Raw genomic sequence first — 20,200 nt, 5'->3', positions numbered from 1 at the left:
TCTCCACCCAGGGGACCATTGGTCCAATGGACTGTTCATCTGGGGTTAGGGGAAATTCCCGCATCTGAGAAGAGGAAGCTTTAGTGTCCCCTAATATGTGGGTTGAGAAATGGGGAAGCAGGGGTCTGTGGTCATATCTCCAAGTCACGCTAGGGGGTCCATGGTGGAGCTGGCCCAAACCTATCTCCCTTCCCCATGTCTCATGATTGTCTAATTTCAGATCGAGATGCACCCGAATGAGGTCCCTTTTACCACCATGGTTCATCAAGCATGTATTGTTTGCTAGGTAGACGCAGGAGCTCTTATTCAATCTTCACAAACTCTGCGAGGTTGCAGTAATGACCAATCCCATTTCATAGCTGGAAAAACTGAGGCATGGAGGGGTGTCATGGCTTATCTATTGACATTTAGCAGGTAAGTGCCAGAGCTGGTCTTTGGACTCAGTCTATGCCTTCAGTGGTTGATCTCTTTCTGTAACACCTGATGCCTTCCAAGGGACTTCCTTCAAACCTGAGTTATTTCTGAGGACCCCAACCTTCATGATTTTCATCTTTTGGCCTTTTGCTTTGTGCTCTGAGATATTTCTTCCACGTGGTCTTATAAGCCACTCATTTGGCCCTTTACAGGGATCATCCTCTTTAATTTCCAGCAAAACTCCTCTTTTTATTTATTCCCATTTTATTTAGTTGTATAGATCTTTTTGGTGCCACACTTGAAAGTTTTTAGATTCTTATTTTATTATTCTTATCTGAAGTTTTTGTTTGTCTATTCCAGAAGCCCTACTTTGCTGGGCATCCAGTATGTTGGACCATCCTCTTTTCAGGAGCCTCCAGGGCCTCTCGGGGTTCTTGTTTTCCTTTGAAGCTCAGATCTGGGGGTTGAGAACTTTAAACAATGACAGTTTCCCAAGTGGCAGAAGGAGAGGGACTCTTCACCCCAGTGGGTCCACAGGTGCACCAGCAGGTGCCTTTCTGTTCCTATATCTCCTCAGTTCCTACTAGACTCAAGACATGGTTCCTCTTGGAGTTCTTCGGGGCCAGAGGGATCAGGCACACACTCATGGGAGTGATGTTGACTTTATCCCAGGAGACCCCTGGGCCCCTTGGGCCCCCTGGGCCAGACTCTTCCTAGGATGGACTGTGTCCAATCTTCACCTTTGTGTGCTCTTCAGCTTATCTTGGGATAGTCCACCTGGTGTGTGTGGGAGATCGTTCAACCTCAGATTTCTCTTTGGGGATTCCCACCTGTTATGGGTCCCAGCAGACTTTTGGTTCAAAAAAAGAGACATATTAGGGTGTGGAGTGAAGGGGAATTGAAACATGTACAGGTGACCATTTCCCTAGACTCTTCCATTTCCCTTTCTTTAGCACAGGGACAGAAAACTATAGCATGGGGGTGTGTGAGGAAATGTGAAATCCTGTCTGCAGCCCTTTCTGTATGACTAGTGAGTTTTTGTGTTTCGAAGGGATATACACATATATCCCTTTACACATATACCACATCTATCTATCTATCTATCATCTATCTATCTATCTATCTATCTATCATCTATCTATCATCTCTCTCTCTCTCTCTCCCTCTCTCTCTCACTATAGATGGCCCAAAAGTCTAAAATATTTATTATCTGGCCCTTTACAGAGAGAGTTTGCTGAGCCAGCTTTAGCATACTTAAATGCCACTGGAGAAGAACCAGGAAAGAGGATGTGAGAGACTCAGGGGAGAGGGGAGATAATCAATGGAGAAAGTCCTGCCAAAGAGACAAGAAGGGACAAGTTCCAAAACACAGAGGGAGGGGTTAGCTTTAAATAGGATAAAGAACCCTGTTTTTGTTGTGGAAGAATGAAGGGGGAGACAATTGGCATCGATGTGGGAAGGAAGCAAGGATGGGTATGGATGTGGGTATATTTGTAAGAGATGTCAGAAAATTGAGGGACCTTTCGTCAGCTGGTGTTTATTATCTCCATGAAGTAGGAAGCAAAGTCTTATATGTTACCTAAAGGGGAAAGTCATTTGAGTTGAAGAAGGAAGTGAAAACAGAAACTCCCCATGAGGGAAAGTTTCAGGTAGCATGGAGGGTCTTGTTTAGATCAGAAAGCACACACTTGCAATGGCTCCAAGCTGAGTGATTCTGGGATAACCCTGCTTTGATGGAGGAGTAAAGGAGAAACATGGTTGGTTCATAAAGAAGACTGCTTTGGGCTGCAAGTGACAGGTTACCTGACCCAAAGTGGCTTAAGAAAAGGAGTTTGTCTTACATAGGAAAAAGCCCAAGGGTTGGTTAAGCAACTCAACAATGTCATAAAACTGAGATTATTCCCATCTTTCCACTCTTCCATCTTTTCTCCAAGCATCATACTATTATAATAGCCCAAATTAGGAAGTCAGGGTCAGGTTCTCCTTAATTTTTTTTTCTTTTTATCAAGGAGAAAGAGTATTTTCCAGTAGATGTTTCTTATATCTCATTGGTTACAATTGATACAAATGCCCATCTTGAACCAATCTTTAGCAAATAAGAATAAGATCATTATAGTTAGTTAGGACCAGTGTTTCTCAATCTCAGCACTACTGACATTTGGAGATGAATAATTCTTTGCTCCCTATGTGTGGTCTGTGTTATGTATTGTAGGGTATTTAGCAGCATTCTTGGCCTCAGCTGCTTAGGTGCCAGTTGCACTCCACTTTGCTCCAGTCACAACAACCAAAAATGTCCCTGGGAGGGTAATCCTTCCTCCTCCCCCACCTCCAGATGACTGTCACTGTTAAGAAGGATCACATGATAGTGGTGATAGCCACTGAACAGACAATGCATAGTGCCTGTCATCTTTGGATCGCTCCTGGATTGGGGTGTTCCCAGGTGGGTGTAGAATCAGAATGAGAAAGCAAAGGTGTTGAAAGTATGGGGGAGAATCATTTGACCTGACCTGGCTGATCATCCTGGATAAGAAAGGTGATAAACCTGATGGTTTGAGGGAGTGAGTGAATTTAAAGAACAAGTTTAGGGTGAGTGAGGGAAAGAGCTTGAGAAGAGGCCTTCAATGGGATCTCCTCATTTACAAAAAGTATTTGCAGTGGTCATGATTTGGGTAACCAGGGATAAGCATTGATTGAACAAGAGAAATCCAATTCAAAATACATGTATTGAGAGCCATTATGCATAATAAACCCTTCAGGAAGTACAGGTTAAACATTTCTTCTCCAAGAATATGTGTATAATGATTTCTTTTGTTCTCGGCTTCATTCTTCACAATGCCAACCAGGTCCATGGATTTGACTTTCCATGTGAAGTTGAATGCTCTAGTTTTAATATTTTCTCTTCATGTGTTCTGGAAAGACATTCCCCCACAAAAGATATTTAGATTAAAATTGGATGTATGGATAACACAAAACAAACAACAAAACAGAGAGGAAGAGTAGGAGTGGGTTAAAGCCAGAGAGCTCATCCAGTAGGCAAGGATGGCACAATCTCCTAGTGTTCTGGAATCCTAGGAGAGGCATGCCCTTAGTTTATAGTGGGAAGACTTAAAAAAATCGAAGATGGTGAATTATATTTTTGAAAAAAATTTTGGATATAACATCCCCTTCAAGAACTTCAGGCCCCTTGATCTTGGTTGTTGTCTATGAAGAAAGGTTAGACTCTAAGCTTCATTAAGGTAGGGATTGTGTTGGTCTTGTTACTTTTTGTATGTCCATTACCTACCACAGTACCTGACAAATTGTAGAACTCAACAAGTACTCTCTTCCCTCCCTACAAGTTACAGCTTGTTTAGAAGCCCCAAACTCCACTGGAGAACCAATATCTCCTGTAGCAGCCCATGAAGTTAGGAGTTCCTGGCTAGTTACTCAAGGCATCGTATGCAGAGTCCATAGCTATGCCTTCCTTCTTAATATTGGTGGTTTGTTTACAGAACTCCCTGTCCAGTCAAGCACGACTTTTCCCATCAGTGGTATTACCTGGTTACACAACTGACCTTCCAATGCTAGCAAGTTTCTAGGGAACAGAGATAGAAAGCTAACCCAAGGACAAATTAGTTCATAGAAAGGGTTTTGTCAGCTTTTAGTCATACTCTGTACCTAGAAAAATAAAAGTTCGAGAGGTTCCTTTAATTAAAGCAAATGTGTTTCTTAAAGGGAGCTAAGGTGTTAATATATATTAAAAATTTAAAAATAAATGTATAATATATAAAATATATAATATAGTCTCCTTTTAAAGATATACTCATTGGATTCCAACAATGTAAAATAATAATAATAATAGTAATAGTAATAATAATAATAATAATAATAATAATAATAACAGCAACAACAACAACAAACCACTAGCTGGAGTGCTAGCAACTTTGGGAATTATTTTGGATTATCTGGCAAACTTTTCAAAAGTCACAGGCAATGGTTAGCATCTTCCACAAGTTTATTAAGAATGATTAATGAGGAGGGCAAGAATAGTGCAGGAAATGTAGAAGCCAAAGAACTTATAAGTATGACCCATGGACACGAACTATAGGGGGGGAATGTGGGAGGGAGGGGGTGGGCAGGATGGAGTTGAGTGAAGGGGCGGAAATGGGACAACTGTAATAGCATAATCAATAAAAAAAAAAGAATGATTAAGCCTAAACCACACATTGATGTTTCTCCCCCTCTCTTTCCCTCTCTAAAAAATAAAGTAAATAAAATCTTAAAAAAAAAAGAATGGATGATGACCACTGTGTGTCTAAGATTATGTTTCCTCCTAAAGAAGTCTACTTTATTTTTTTAAATTTTTTAAATTTTTATTGTTATTCAATTACAGTTGTATGCCTTTTCTCCCCATCCCTCCACCTCACCCCAGCTGAACCCACCTCCCTCCCCCACCTCCACCCTCCCCCTTGATTTTGTCCATGAAGTCTACTTTAGATGGTAGTGGTGCTGAGGATATGTTTTACCCATACTTCTTTGAATGACAAGAACAGAATATCAAAGCCAGCTTAAGCACAGTGAGTGAGCAGGGTCACCAGGAACAATATAGTGAGAATGAGGAATGCTAACCAGGTCATCAAGGAAAAAAAAAAAACAACACTTCCCCAAACCTTCTAGGAAGGGAAGCTCATAGTAAGACAAGGAGAGGAAGTTTGGGGTGACAAGGGGTGAAACATTGGAATAAATCACAAGTCCTCTTACCTCACTGGGCTTAGAGAAAGCGCCAAACTTGCTGGAAAGTGTAAAAGTCTCCGATTCAGATTCAGGTTTCACAATGTTTCCAAACCATTTTCGAACCTGGAACATTAAAGGAAATACCAAGATGATTTTTGCTAATATTGGAGAAGAGAAAAGGCAGAGTCTGGAAGAGGAAAGTGACATTATGAAAAAAAAAACGTTTCCTGCAAAATGTAGTTTATAAATACAATAAAATGTTACCCAGCCTTCACAAAGAATGAAATTCTGACATGTGCTACAACATGGATGAACCTTGAAGATATTACGCTGAGTGAAATAAGGCCGTCACAAGGGACAAATACAGTGTGATGCCACATATTTGAGACCCTTATAACAGTCTAACTAATTGAGACAGAAAATAGAGTGGTGGTTGCCAGAAGCGTGGCAGGGAAGAATGGGGTGTTACTGTTCAGTGGGTGTAGAGTTTCAGTTTTAGATGATCAAAGAGTTCTCAAGCAGGATGGAGGTGGTGGCTGTACACAGTGGGAAGGTGCTGAATGCCACTAACCTGTACACTTAAACATGGTTGAAGTGGTAAATTTTATGTCATATATATTCTACCATAATAATATTATGCATATTACAGAACACATCTTTATTGTAGAAAACCTATAAAATATGCTATGCAGAGGAAGAAAATAGAAGTCACACACAATTCCTCAACCTAGTGAGAGACAACTGATGTTTTGGTGGTATCCTTCCATGTGACTTGGTTTTGGGTCCCTCAGGAGCAGACTCTGAGACAGGGTTCAAATGTAAAGAGTTCATTTGAGGGGTGATCTCCTAAACACTAGTGGATCTGTGGGGAAGTGAGATAGGGAAGGGAAGGCAGCCAGTAAAGTGTACCTAATCCTTCCCACTGAGTTTCCACTTGGACAACTGGGGCTCAGTCTCATTGAGGAGCTCTGGGAAACAGCATAGGAAGCACCTCAGAGTTATCCCACCTTGAGGTCAAGAGATCTGGGGTATTTCTCCACCAGTTCCCAACAGTCATTAGTTGATGGCTGCTGCCATTACTGTCTGGAACCACCAGTTTGTCCTGTGAGTGGGCCAGGCACGTCCTGTGGGCGGTAAGAAGCCCACAGGCATAGAGTCACAGGTGTTTGCAATAAGCAACCTTGGGCATGTAGAGATGAATACCTAAGGGACATGAGGGGGCCATGAACAGTATCTGCCACACCAAGGTTTCCCGCCTTGGTGCTACTGACATCTTGGGTTAGGTCATCCTTTGTGATAGGGGCCATCCTATGCACTGTGGGATGTCTAACAACATCCTCGGTCTCCACCTACTAGATGCCAGTAGCATCTCTCTCCCCAGTCGCGACAATCAAAAATATCCCTAGACATTGCCAAATATGCCCCCTGGGGGGATTGTTTGAGACCCATTGTGCTTTGCCATATACACCCTTATCCACCAACAACAGAAACAATAAATGTTTATACACATTATATAAACAAAATGCAAACCTTCTGGAGCACCATTTTGAAACTTGCTTTTATCCTAATACAGTTTGGGTATCCTTCCAATCCCCAAACTATTCTTGTGCCTGAACCAAATTTAACATTGGATTGTTTCAAGCCTAATCTCGCCTTTGCTCTCCAGGAAGTGTTGGCTCTGTCAGCTCGGTTTCTTCCTCTCCCTCATACACTGAGGAGATGTTCTTCCTTTCCTAGTTTGGTTCTTTGGGCACTGGAATGCAGAGTGAGGAAGAAAGGGAGGAAGGGAGGGGGACAGAGAGAGGAGGAGGAGGAGGAGAATAGCACTAGTAACAGGAAACAGAGTGTGTCAGTCAGGACATGTTTTGCTACAGTAGCAATGTCAAAATCTTTGTGGTTGAACCCAACTAAGGGATATGTGGACTATGTGTCTTCTTCCTGGTATTTAAGAAGAACTTGTATAAATAAGGACCTTGAATGATATTGTATTTCTTCTGGTTGCTGAACTATGTTCATTTGGCCATTGTCCCTCCTGACCTGGACCATGTGGAGCCCAGCTTCATTGTGATTTCAGTCTTTTCAACTTATTTCATGGTTGCATAGTATCCTGCCCTACAGAGGTAGTATAATTTAACTAAATCTAGGTAGAACTATGTCAACATAATTTGACAGTATACAGTATGGTTTCATCATGCCTGGGGTTCAGTTCTGGAGACAATGTGCAGTCTAAATTATCCATGAGTGTCCCTCGGTAAGGTGACATCTTTTATTTATTTATTACTTATTTATTTTAAAAAATTTTATTGTTATTCAATTACAGTTGTATGCCTTTTCTCCCCATCCCTCCACCCCACCCCAGCTGAACCCATCTCCCTCCCCCACCTCCACCCTCCTCCTTGATATTGTCCATGTGTCCTTTATAGTAGTTCCTGTAATCCCTTCTCTTCACTGTCCCCTCCCCACTCCCCCCTGGCTATTGTTAGATTGTTCTTAACTTCAATGTCTCTGGTTATATTTTGTTTGCTTTTTTCTTCTATTGATTATGTTCCAGTAAGGTGACATCTTATGAACTTATCTCAACAAGCCTTAAGCAGCCAGTATTTCCTGAGTGATGGACTCACATCACTGTTTCTTTGGTTCAGCTGTAGACACATGAACTGGCTTGTATATAGCAGTCATACTGAATATAAAATGTGTATCTTGAAAAACTGGAAGCTTGCACTATGAGATGCCTTAGGAGCTGAAATGAACTGAGGGAAGAGTACACATAATTCTTTTGCATTGTGCCCTTTCAGGTGCATACACCCACCAAAAAGAGTTGCTTACAGTTTTCTATGACCGTATGTGTAAGCTACAGTGGCTTATGATTGGGAGGGATGAATGGATGGATAGTAGGGTGGAGTGTGGATGGATGATGTAATAAAATATAGCACAGTATTAATCTAGGTGAGTGGTATACAGCAGGCCTTTGAATAATATTATTTCATTCAATGTTGTTTTGTTATAATGTTGATGAGATGCTGTAAGAATTTAACTTATGGTGAAACTAGTTTCATTCTACATTGTTTTGCTTAACATTGCAGAACTTATTGATAACATTAAGTGAGGACTTACTATATAGGTGTTTGCTGCATAATTCTTTTAACCTTTTTGTATGTTTGAAAATGTTCATAACAAAATGTTTGGGGGGTGTGGTGAGGGGTAAATGCAGACAACTGTAATTGAACAACAATAAAATAATCTAAAAAATGTTGGAAAATTTAGCTTATTATGCATGTTATGCTTATTGTGCTTATTAAAACATGTTAGTATGGGGACTATACTACCACATGTAAATGTATTTAATAATTTATGTGTTTAAATAGGGTGGTAGATTGTATTATTGATCTTAATCATTCATTCTCCTGAAGTACTATTACACCCCGTCTTAGCTGCACGGTGGGTGATGGGGTCTTCTCCTTTGACTTTGGGCTTGGACATGTGACTTTCTTTGGCCAATGGGATATCAGTGCAGGTGATGCAGGCAGAATGACAAGGCTTGAAATAGCCTTGTCCAGTAAGGTTTGTCTTCTTGTGATTTTGTCATTGTCATGAGAAGAACTTATGTTGGGAAACTGCTCCTTTTCTTTCAAGTCTCGAAATGAGTCACAAAGAGCAGACCTGAATATACCTGCTTTGTATACTGAAGCCAAGCTAAACCCAGCCGAAATCAGCTGGACTCCAACCAACCTGTAGACTTGAGAATGAGAAAAGAAATTATTTGTGTTTAAGCCACTGAGATTTTTGAGGTTCTTTGTTACACAGAAATAGCTGACTATTACATATAGGAAAGCTGAGGAAAACCATGCTATTTGAAAAGAAAATTAATACTCTCTTTTTCCCTTCCTCTCTCTTTCTAAATTCAATAAATAAAAACAATTAAAAAAATAAATTGACATGTCTCACAATAGCATCTCAAAGTAGAGAAAATATAGGTTGTATTTACACATTGTTCACAAGTTCATAATGAAAATTTAGAAAACATGGATCTAAGTGTTCATGAAACTACATACCTGAAAATTTTTGTAATTTAAAACAATAAAGACATTAACTTTAGTTGAGTTCTGATAATACACTCAGAGGGGACGGGGGACAAGGATAATGGGGGAAATTAGGGGAAGGGTCATTAAGGAACATGTATAAAGGACACATGGACAAAGCCAAAGGGAGTAGGATCAAGGGTGGGAGGCAGGGATGGGTAGGGTGAGGGGGAATGGTGAGGGGGGGAAATGGAGACAACTTTACATGAACAACAATTAAAGAAAAACAATAAAGAAAGGGGTAAAAGTTTACCTGCTGGCTGAGGAGGCAGTAGACCAGGAAGATGAAGACACCCTGAAGGCCATTGATGATGGTGAAGAGATAGGCCATGACCCGGGCAGCTGCGCCCAGCTGCAGTACTCCCAGACACCACGTGCAGCCCAGGATGAAGAGCTGAGCTGTCGCTTTCAGCGTCATCATCCTGAGGGGAGTAAAAAGCAAAAATGTGGAAAAGCTAAGAATGGATGTAGGCACTCCTGTGGTGTAGTTCTTACTGGTGAGGACTCTGGAGCTAGACTGCTTTGGTTTAAATCCAAGGCAGCACTAATCCACTGTGTGACATTGGGCAAGTTACTCTGCCTTTCTATAATGCAGGTCCCTCATCTTTAGAATAGTCCTATTTCACAGGGCTGCTGCAAAGACTAAATGAGACTTTAACATACGTATTTAGGGTAGTATACAGAACAAAATCAGTACCATGTATATAGAAAACATTCTAAAACCAGGGGCTCTTTATCTCTTTCTTTCTTATAGATGGGGGTCATATTCTTTGTTATTCAAACAGGGAAGCTTTTGAGATAAAAAAAGGGTGCTATTAATAATTACAATGAGTCAACAGGCATTAACTGGGACTGCCCCAGGCAAACTGAGATGTAAGGTCACTATCTATCTATCTATCTATACATATTTATACCCAGTTTTAAACCATAATGTTTTATGTGAGAAAAGCTGGTTGAGGACTGCTTTGTGGAATGTGTTGTCTATTGAGTGTGTGCATGTCCATTCTATAGAAAGGCACAGAAAAAGCTCTGGGGAAAATGTCACATGTATTATATCACACTTGTCATAAAGTTTGTTAACTCCAGCTTTCTTGGGAAGTGGAAGTAGCAGGATAAGGGGGAGTTATCCATTTTCATTTTATGTATTTTTTAAAAATGTGACAAAATTTAACATGTTGTTTTGTGATTAAAATGAAAACAGCAAATTATGTGTTCTAATTAAAATGGATACCACAAAATTAAAAAATGCTCATAGTCCCCAATTTTTTGAAATAGATAGTATTATACAAAATATAGTTTAATTGAAATCTTTTACAAATCCATTATGCACAACTCTTAGATATACATTTAAGTTTGTTGTAGTTAGCAAAATTGGTCTCTCCCTGTGGGGTGAATGCAGTTTTGTTGGGGCATCCTTCAGAAGTGCAACTCTTAGAGTTTCTGTAGAACTTAAGCTTTCAGTGACTGATGGATTAACAACCTTAAGTTGGTTGTTTCTGATAAAAACAAGTACTCCTGTCTGCATCTTGTATTGTGTGGCAGAAACTGCTGTTTTTTCCCCATTCTCCTCCTCTTCCTTTTAGGGTTATATCTCTTCCCATTTTGAGTTTCTTCAAGAACATTTGGCTACCTAATTAGAGACTACATTTCCCAGCCTCCCTTAAATCTAGGTATCACCACGTGACTAGGGTGTAGGCAATAAGATATGAGCAAATGTGGACCATGCAACCTCCTTCCCATGGATGGGAAACTGACAAAGACAACATCCTAGGGAATGGTGGAGAAACAAAATAGAAAGAACCTGAGTCTCTGGATCACTTTGTGGAGCAGAGCCTTCCCACTTGTCCTGGACCTCTCACTGCTGGACTGTGACATGGGAGTAACATAAACTTCTATTTTGCTCTTTTTTAGTCAGGCCCTTTTTGTCTCAACAGCTTAGTCTACACTCTGGTTAATACAGACATTAGGAGGTGACAGTGGCCTTGCTAGTCCCTGGAGCCTGGTTGTGGGGTGTATGTGTGTGTAGACATGTAGGAAGGACAAGAAGGGATTGAGTAGAGGCAGAGGGGGTCAGAAGTACCATTTGCTCCATCTTACCTTATATTCTTTATGGTTGACACTTCACTGTTGAGGGAGGAGAGTTTTCTTCTCAAAATGCAGAGGACCAAGAGAAAAAATACTAAATTCACCTGCAGGAATGATGCAGACCAGGAATAATGCAAGTTAAAATAATGTAATGCGTTCATTATAAATTGCACACAACTCCTACTTTCCCACACATGGGACTGAATTGGTAGCAGGTGGAAACCATACAATAGAGACAGTGCATGTCCCTTGTACGAACACTGGAGCCACATACTCACACAGATAATGGCACAGACAGGGCCAAGGAAACCCCAGATGAATCCTTGTTTCAGGTGGAGCCAGCAGCTGAGAATAATGGGAAAAGGGACACAAAGAGAGATCAGAGAAAGCACATGAAATGAACATCAAGTGACACCTTTTCCTAACAGAGAGCTTTTCCATCATCGTCTGAAAATGTCAGCTGATGGCAATGAAGGTTTTGATTGTTCACTACCATGTGTTAATGCTACATTAAACATTTAATAAGCACAGTCCTGTTGAATTTTCACACCAACATCATGAGGGTGGGATAATGGGGATAATCATTATCCTCATTTTGCTAAAGAGGAATCTGAGACTTGAGAACTCTGAATTATGGGAGGGCTAGAGCTGATACCTAACCACAAAACTCCTTCCTTTCAGACCCTTCCAAGCTCTTACCGCCATCTTTTCCTGCTTCTTTTGGGGAAAGGGCAGTGGTCTTACACTCAAGGAAAAAGCAGAGTGAGTTTGCTATGGAGATCTCAGTCACCATCATCAATGCTGTCCCCAAACTGCCCATGACACAGTGTGAGAGTTGAGCTCACCGGTCAGCTGTTCCATAAAGGTGAGGCCTGGATGCTGCAGAAATGGCCACAATCACAGCTGGTACTCCGTAGCCGATGGGGAACATGAGCCACTTCATGAACCTGCTCACGCTGGAGTAGTTGACCACATTCAGGTTGCGTGCAGTGAGGAAGAGGTGCAGGCCCTCCAGCAGCATCCAGGTGAAGGAGGCCAGGTAGAGGTAGTGTAATGCACCTGCGATGATGGCGCACAGCACCTGGGGGAGAAGCAAGTGTCACCAGGTGGGATACTTAAGGTGGAGTGTGACCCTAAGACCTCTCCTTTATATTGGCATTGAGTTCAGAGCACAAGACATCAAACCAAGGTCATCAAACATAAAAGTGTTTGGTAATCAATGTCAGCCCTGGCCACCTTGGTAGTACCCCTCCAACCTTTCCTAGAACCCAAGAGCATTTTATTAAGGGGTCCAATGCAGCATGGCCCCATGAACTCTGCATCTCCTGGGCAAGACAAGGGTCCTTTGGGGCAGTGTCAGTACCTTAATCTCTGTTCTGTTGATGGCCGTAAGGAATAGCAGGTGGGCCAGGAAGAGGCAGATGCAGAGCTGCAGGTGGAGGGAGGTGCTGGTGTTCTGGATGGCTTTGCACAGCAGGAAGGTGAGGGCTGCCAGGAGGAGGCACAGCAGAGAGAGGCTCAGCACCACATAGGTGATCACATCCAGGATGGGATCCTCCTCCTGGGGCCCAGCAAAGAGAAGATCTCAGTCACACTTTCCTGCTCTGGGATATGGTTTTCCCCCTTTGGAATAGGGCATCATAAACACAGGCACAAAGCCTGATGATTGTGTGAGAGGTGTCTGTAAGACGAAGGGTTTCTTCCCCAGCTTTACTTAAGTATACCTAATATACAAAATATTGCACACTTTTTGTGCAATACATTGAGTGCACACATTTTGATGAGTTTAGAAGTAGGCATATATCTGTGCTATCATCCCCACCATCAAGGTAATGAATGATCCATCACCTCCAAAAGATTTCTTGTGTCCCCTTGCTTTTTAAAAAAATTTATGGTAAGAACACAACATGAGATCTACCTTCTTAGCAAGTTATTAAGCACACAATCCCCTATTGTGAACTATAGGCTCCATGTTGCGCAGCAGAATTCAAGTTGAAACGAATGGGAATGCCAGACTCAGTCTTGCACCCAAAGAGACACAAGAAGTCCTGTGTAGCAGAGGCTATTAACCTCTTTACACTCACCTCTATCTGCCCTTTGGCTGCTTTCTGTGAAGTCCAGTGACTCTGCCTGAGGGCATTTCCCCTGTCATGAGAGTGTGCTTGGACATGCTGGAGCAGGTCACATGTGCCAGGGTGTAATGCCCCTGGAAGTGACCCTCAAACAATAACAGTTGGGGAATTGGCAGATAAACACCCCCGCCCACTGCACCTCTGCTGGGAAGGCTCTGAGGTGCCTGTTCTACGACATCTCCCAGAATTACCCAATGAGATCAAGCCCCAGTTGTCCATGAGGATAACTTTCTCTTTGATGCATATTTTTCTGGCTGTCTTCTCTTCCCTGGCTCACTTCCCTACTGTCCTACTGAGGTTTCCTGGCTTTACCTCCCAGAGAAACTACTTGCCCTCAAATTCATGTATCAAGATCTGTTGGTGGGAGACTCCAAACTAAGATACCCTATCTAATTCAGCTCTTGGGGACTCATTTCATTAAAGACAGGGGCCTGGGATCTGATAAGCCATACAGACTTAGTCAGACTCACTAATGGGAAATGATACTCACCACCTCTTATAATTGTGTGGGGATTTTCATTTTTAATGTCACTTTATAGAACTTTTTAATTCTTTGCTTTTCCCACCTTAAAATTGTGAAATATAACACATATACAGAAAAAAGCACAAAAGTCAATCTATCATATGATTAATAATTATTAAGTGAATAAGTGAATTAAGTGAAACTGATCGTGTGCTAACCTGTGGACATTATCCCAGATGCTCTTCCCAATTGCAAACCACCTTCTCCCCTGGGAGTAGCCATGGTCCTTTTATGATAAGTTTTACCACCTCTGGATTCAACCCCTGAGAACATAACTTAGTTGCATCTGCTTTTCAACTTTATAATGATGGAATAATACTCTGCTCCACAACATCACTCAGAAACCTGTGATAACAGAGGCTCCACCATCTGGAGTGTGTTGCTTCCTTATCACCCTGGAGTGTTCAACATGGAATTTGTCTATACTTCATCCCAGCAAAGTAGCATTGTTTTTAATAGCCCCCAACAGGAAACAACCTAGATACTCATTAACTGTAGAATGGATAAATAAATTGTCGTAGAGTCATGCAAGGGAATATTACACATATATATCAACAAAAATGATTAAACTAAGGCTATGCCTAACTCAGATGAATTCCATAAATGTAACAATGAATAAAAGAAGTATTTTATGCTTTTAAACCTATTTTAGCTCCCCCACTGCCATGTGTAATAGGAGAGGTTGGAGATTTCCATCAAGTGTTCTTGGGGTACCACTTCCATCCCTGAGAAGAGGAGAGGGAGGTAGGACTTCCTGTGTGCTGCCTCCCAGCCCATGTCATCAGTAAGCTCTCTGACTCCACCTCTAGGATATGTGTCTGTCTGACTGTCTCCCACCACCTCAACTGCTGCCACCTGAACCCTGACTACCATCCTGTCTCTGTGAGACCACCCCCATTTTTTATTCTCACCCTAGGACATGCTTATTGATTTTAGAGAGAGGGGAAGGGATGGAGAGAGAGAGGGATAGAAACTTTGATGTGAGAGAGAATGGATTGGTTGCCTCTTGCACATGGCCTGACTGGGAACTGAACCTGCAACCCAGGCATGTGCTCTGGCTGGGAATTGAACCCACGACCTTTTGGTTTACAGGACAATGCTCCAACCAGCTGAGCCACACTGGCCAGGTCTGTGAGTCCACTCTTGACCACTGTTCGTTCATTCTTGACTTGAGAGCCAGAGGGATCTTCTGATGACATAAATATGCAACGTTCATGATAGAAACCTTCCATTGTCTTCCCATTGCAGTTTGAATGAAACCTAAATTCCTGACATGGCAGTCAAGGTCTGGCACATTTCTCCGGCCTCCATCTCTGTGACTGGCCCCCTTCCCACTCCTCTCATTTACTCTGTTCACATTTTTCTTTGGAACACACCAAATTTGTTCTCTCTTCAGGGTCTTTATGCATACTTGTGTTTCTTCGTCAGATGCTCTTTCTGAGATCCTTTCCTATGGCCTGTTTTTTTTTTTTTTTTTAAATTATTGAGGTAAAATCCAAATAATATAAAATTTACCATTTTACATTGTACACAGTTCAGAGGCATTTAGCGCATTCAGTGTTATGCAACCAGTATCTCTGTGTAGCTCCAAAATGTTTTCATCCCCCCTAAAATGAAACCTCATGCCCACTAAGCAGTTACCACCATTCATCCTTCCTCCCGACCCTTGTCCGTCACCAGTTTGCTTTCTGTCTCTATGGATTTTCACATCAGTGGAATCACACAATATGTGGTGCTTTGTGTCTGGCTTCTCTTACTCAGCGCGATGTTTTCTAGGTTTGTCCGCATCGCAGCACTACTGACTCTTAACACTCAGATTTCAGCTCGCATATTTAATCCTCCTCTGACCATCCTATCAAACGCGGCGCGCCTCTGCAGTCACTCCAGTCCCTCGCTGGTTTTCCTCTTCTTCACAGCGCTTACTGCCACCTAGTAGGAGCTCAAAAAGGATTAACCAGAGGAATTAAATGTTTCCATCCTACCTGGCTGGTGAGGGCCATGAGGACAGCGAAACTGGACAAGTGAGTGCAATTGCACGTGATGTGACTCTTGTTCACCTGTTCCAGGGAGCAGCCGTCCCTGGACCAGTGGCCGCCCTCCTCCGTGGTTTTCCAGAAGACACACATGATGTTTTCGCTCGGGGGCTTCATCAGAAAACAGAAAGAGCTTATTGTGTTTTTGCTCAGGAAGAGCAGCCCTCAGAGTGTCAGCCTTCACCGGGGTGGGGAGTGAGAGCCATGGCTGGAAGTGACTCGGGTGATTTCTCTTTCAGGTGAAGGGGACAGCCGCCAGGACACCTATCCCCATAGCCCCACCTCTACTGGGATTTCACAAAACACAAAATAAGGTCATTTCTCTCTGTGGAAGCCAGAATTTTACAAGATGTCATGGGTTTTATGACTTAGTCGCCTCTCATGAGAGTCAGATAAAAAGACAGTGTAAGGCTCACACAGTTTTCTTCCAAATAGTTTCCAAATCAAATTTCTCTGGTTCCCCCAACTCCACCCACCCACCACCAAAACAAAACAAAACAAAACACCCCAACCAGAAAACAAATTTCCCTGGTCTCTCCACACCAGTTCTGAGCCTGACAACAATGTTGAGGGTTAGGCAAGAGAGCTAGGCAATTATAAGCATTGCTAAGCAGAAAACCTCTTGAAGGTCACCAGAATAGATAGGGAAGAGAAACAACATTGTCGGCCAAAGTAAGGGTAAACAATACGTGATTTGCAGAGGGCTTATTCTGAGTTACAGCCAATTAGTTAGAGGGCCATAAAACTTTAGGCGCCAGACTCATCTCAGGTCAGGACCCTTATCTTTAAACTGAGGGTACAAATTAAGTAGGACAAATGGTTCTTATCGACAGGAGACAGGGTTTCAAAAGAAAATTTTAACATCTGGTTAATGTTCCTCAAGAGCCAAGAACTATGCAGAGATAACCGCAACTCCCGCTTCTGTAGCTTGCTTGCTTGCTGCGCGCGCGTATAGAAGAGCTAGCCTGTGAGGTTCGGCGCGACTCCCCTTTGCAGCCTTAACGGGCACCCTGGGAGTTCGCCCCTGCGCAGGTAAAAATAAAGTACCATCTAAGTGCACTCCACACTTTTCCATCTGATTTTCTGCTCGCGTTGGGATACAACAAGCAACACAGTAACTGTTCATGCAATGTGAGGGGTGGAACAGGAAAAAAGACAAAACACCAGGAAACAGAATAAAATTAGCTTCCCGCCTCTTCTCTTTGTCCCAAGGGCTCTAGAGCAACAGTTCGTGGGGGCAAGGACATGAGTGACATGTTTTCCTGTCTGGGGCCTGGATCTCCTTTGATGAGCCACTGAGCCATTCCCAGATTTCTTGCTCCACTTCCTCTGCCCCATGCCATACATCAAAAATTCTATACCTAGATTTTATGCATCAGATAGAGAAAACCTACATTTCACCACCTTTCCCCTTTAACTCTTAAATTTATATTTTAAAATTAGATTAATTTTCCAGTTTTATTCAGACATAATTGACGTACAACATTGTGTAAGTTTAAGGTGTAAAATGTAATGATTTTTAAATATGTATATACACATAATAAGATGATTACCATAATAAGTTTAGTTACTATCCATCACCTCACATAGGTACAATTTTTATTTTGTGGGAAGAACTTTTAAAAGCTACTTGCAGATACACAGTGCAGTCACTGTTAACTAGAGTCACGGTGCTGCACGCGACGTCCCAGAGCACGTTCTCAGTGTGGCGGGAAGTTTGCACCCTCTGATCCCCTTCACCTGTCCCCCTCACCTGTGTCTCTCCCCACAGGCCCTGGCAGCCACCATCTGGTCTCTGTTTCTTGAGTTTGGCTTTTTCAGCTTCCACACTGAGTGAGATCACACTCACTCTGCCTACTTATGCCACTTGGTATAATGCCCTCAAGGTCCAGCCATGTTGTCGCAAACAATAAGATTTTATTCAATTCTTATTTTCTTAACAGAACTGAAAGGGAAAGGAGCAAACAATTTTTTACTACATCTGTGTCTGGCTATTGCCCTCCTGTCTTTAAGAGTTTGGACAGAGAATGGGAAAAGGCAACAGATTAGATAAAAGTTTTTTATTGATGAGTTATGTGATCTTAATAATGCCAGCCTTCTCTGCAGAAATGAATATTATGCCTCAGTTCAAATTTCACAGCTGTAGGAGTTACCTGCAGCTAAAATAATTCCATGCATTAAAATAATGCTGCCCCAGAAAAGTAGTATGTGAGCCACATACTATTTTTGTAATTTGTGATTTGAAATTTTCTACTAACCACATTCAAAAAAGGTAAAAATAAACAAGTCAAATTAATGTTGATATATTTCATTTAACTTACTACATTTAAAATAGTGTCTGTTTCATTTATAGATTTAATCTACTACATAAAAGACTAAAATTTTAATTCAATTATAGGGTAAAATACTGTAAATATTCTTTTGGTGTGCCTATCTAATATGCTGTATCCCTACAGGGCATACATATGTCTGGTTAAGACATAATTCCAGGCCTTGGCCAGAAGCTCAGTTGGTTGGAGCATCATCCCAATACGCCAAGGTTGCAGGCTCAATCCCCAGTCAGGGCACATACAAAAATCAACCAATGAATGCATAAATATGTGGAACAACAAATTGATGTTTCTCTCTCTCCCTCTTCTTTTCTCTCTCTAAAAAAAAAATCAGTAAGTTAGTCCTGGCTGGTGTGGCTCAGTGAACTGAGCCCCGGCCTGTGAACCAAAGGGTTGCTGGTTCAATTCCCAGTCTAGGGCACATGCCTGGGTTGTGGGGTGTGCAAGAGGCAAGCAAACACTGATATTTCTCTCTGTCTCTTTTTCCCTCCCTTTTCCTCTCTAAAAATAAATAAATCAAATCTTTAAAAAATCAGTAAGTTAAAAAAAGACATAATTCTCTGGAATGCTGCTCTAGGTCCCTTTCTCTTAATATGTTAATATAAATCAACATAAAAAAATTATTAAAAAGTTTGAATGTTTTTTTCTTACTAAGTTTTTGAAATCTCGAAATACTAAGTCTTCACAATACTAAGTCTTTGAAATATCAACCCAGACCCACCACATTTAAATTAATTAATGAATGAATTAATTATTTCCAAGAACAAAAAAAGGGAATTTTATTGAAGACCTTGAGTGAAACATTGAGGTAAGTGGTTAACATTGCAAAGCAAATTGCAAACTATTGTTTTCCTATGATTGAAAAATTTTTCTTGTAAGGTCTCTATTATTTCCAGAAAGTTCCCCTTAATTTTTCCCCTTAATTTTTCACTATCCTAATCTTTTCTCTGCCACACTCTCTCAACTCTACGTCTCCATCGCCTGTCCACCATTTCTTTTTTTCTATAGAGCAATTTTTCTGGCTCTTGGCACCTCTAATGTGCATACTGATCAGGAGTTAGCAGGCTATGGTACCTTCATCGCCAAGTGGGACTCACCATCCCCCACTGTGTTCACCACTTTATTTTTCTTCTTTATTCCATCCTTTCTCCTTACTTTTTATTTCTGTGTTCAGTGATCATGATCCAGTTCTTTTATCTTCCTTTCATAGGAGAATCTGTGCCACTTGGGACTACAGGCATTATTGAGATGACCATTGACAAGCCATGATGGCAAATGAAGGGGAAGTGAAAGAAGGTGACCTATTTCTCACCACTTCTTCCCCTTTCACCTGCTACTCCTTCACCCCCCTCCCTTTCCTCTGTCTGATGAATAGAAACAGGGGATGTGGTGAGAGATTGGGGAACCAAGGTTTAGTATTTTCTGGATGATAAATGACAAAAACAAAGTTCCTGTCTTCAAGGATCACCCAATATAGTGAGACCCACCCCACTTTAAATGCCTAATAGCTACAAGTAGCTCCTGGCTACCATATAGGACAGCACAGGTCTAGAACCAGACTGGGAGGCTATGCAAATTGTTCCATCTACATCTGTGAAACCCAAGCAAGCTCAAATTGCAGTTTCGACCCACCTTCTTTATGTGCTGAAAACTCAGAATCACAGTCTTGGAGAGAGATGTATTCCTTTTGGGTCCAACAGCAACGCTTACTATGTGGGAGTTCAGGTACACTTGATCTTTCTCAGTCATCTCGCCAAAAAAAGTTGCATTTATGATATTTCCAAGAGAAGAGTATGAAATAAAAGCAACTGCACTGGGACCTAAGGACACAGAAAAATAAAGTGCCACCACCATTCCTTCTGCCCCTTTTCCTTCCCTAGATGCATCGTGT

The 20,200-nt window shown here is 41.7% G+C and overlaps 1 protein-coding gene across 3 annotated transcripts in view; it reads right to left on the bottom strand.

Annotated features, from left to right (window-relative positions):
* Nucleotides 1-412: 412 nt before the first annotated feature.
* Nucleotides 413-20,200, bottom strand: part of LOC112301382 (adhesion G protein-coupled receptor E3-like) — a 51,977-nt gene continuing 32,189 nt past the window's right edge. The window contains exons 8-16 of one of the 3 annotated variants that reach the window (XM_024556831.3): nucleotides 19,942-20,129; nucleotides 15,929-16,090; nucleotides 12,655-12,852; nucleotides 12,137-12,372; nucleotides 11,570-11,636; nucleotides 11,304-11,395; nucleotides 9,460-9,628; nucleotides 5,155-5,250; nucleotides 413-3,323 (exon numbers count right to left, since the gene is read on the bottom strand). In XM_024556831.3, the coding sequence (XP_024412599.3) occupies nucleotides 3,315-3,323; nucleotides 5,155-5,250; nucleotides 9,460-9,628; nucleotides 11,304-11,395; nucleotides 11,570-11,636; nucleotides 12,137-12,372; nucleotides 12,655-12,852; nucleotides 15,929-16,090; nucleotides 19,942-20,129 (1,217 nt within the window). In that variant the 3' untranslated portion in view covers nucleotides 413-3,314. Of the gene's footprint in view, nucleotides 3,324-5,154; nucleotides 5,251-9,459; nucleotides 9,629-11,303; nucleotides 11,396-11,569; nucleotides 11,637-12,136; nucleotides 12,373-12,654; nucleotides 12,853-15,928; nucleotides 16,091-19,941; nucleotides 20,130-20,200 lie in introns of those variants that run through there. The other 2 variants (XM_053910457.1, XM_053910458.1) reach the window with 2 other exon arrangements.

Source organism: Desmodus rotundus, chromosome 9 (assembly GCF_022682495.2).
Source record: "Desmodus rotundus isolate HL8 chromosome 9, HLdesRot8A.1, whole genome shotgun sequence".
NCBI lineage: Eukaryota > Metazoa > Chordata > Mammalia > Chiroptera > Phyllostomidae > Desmodus > Desmodus rotundus.
This window is presented reverse-complemented; position numbering and strand designations above follow the sequence as displayed.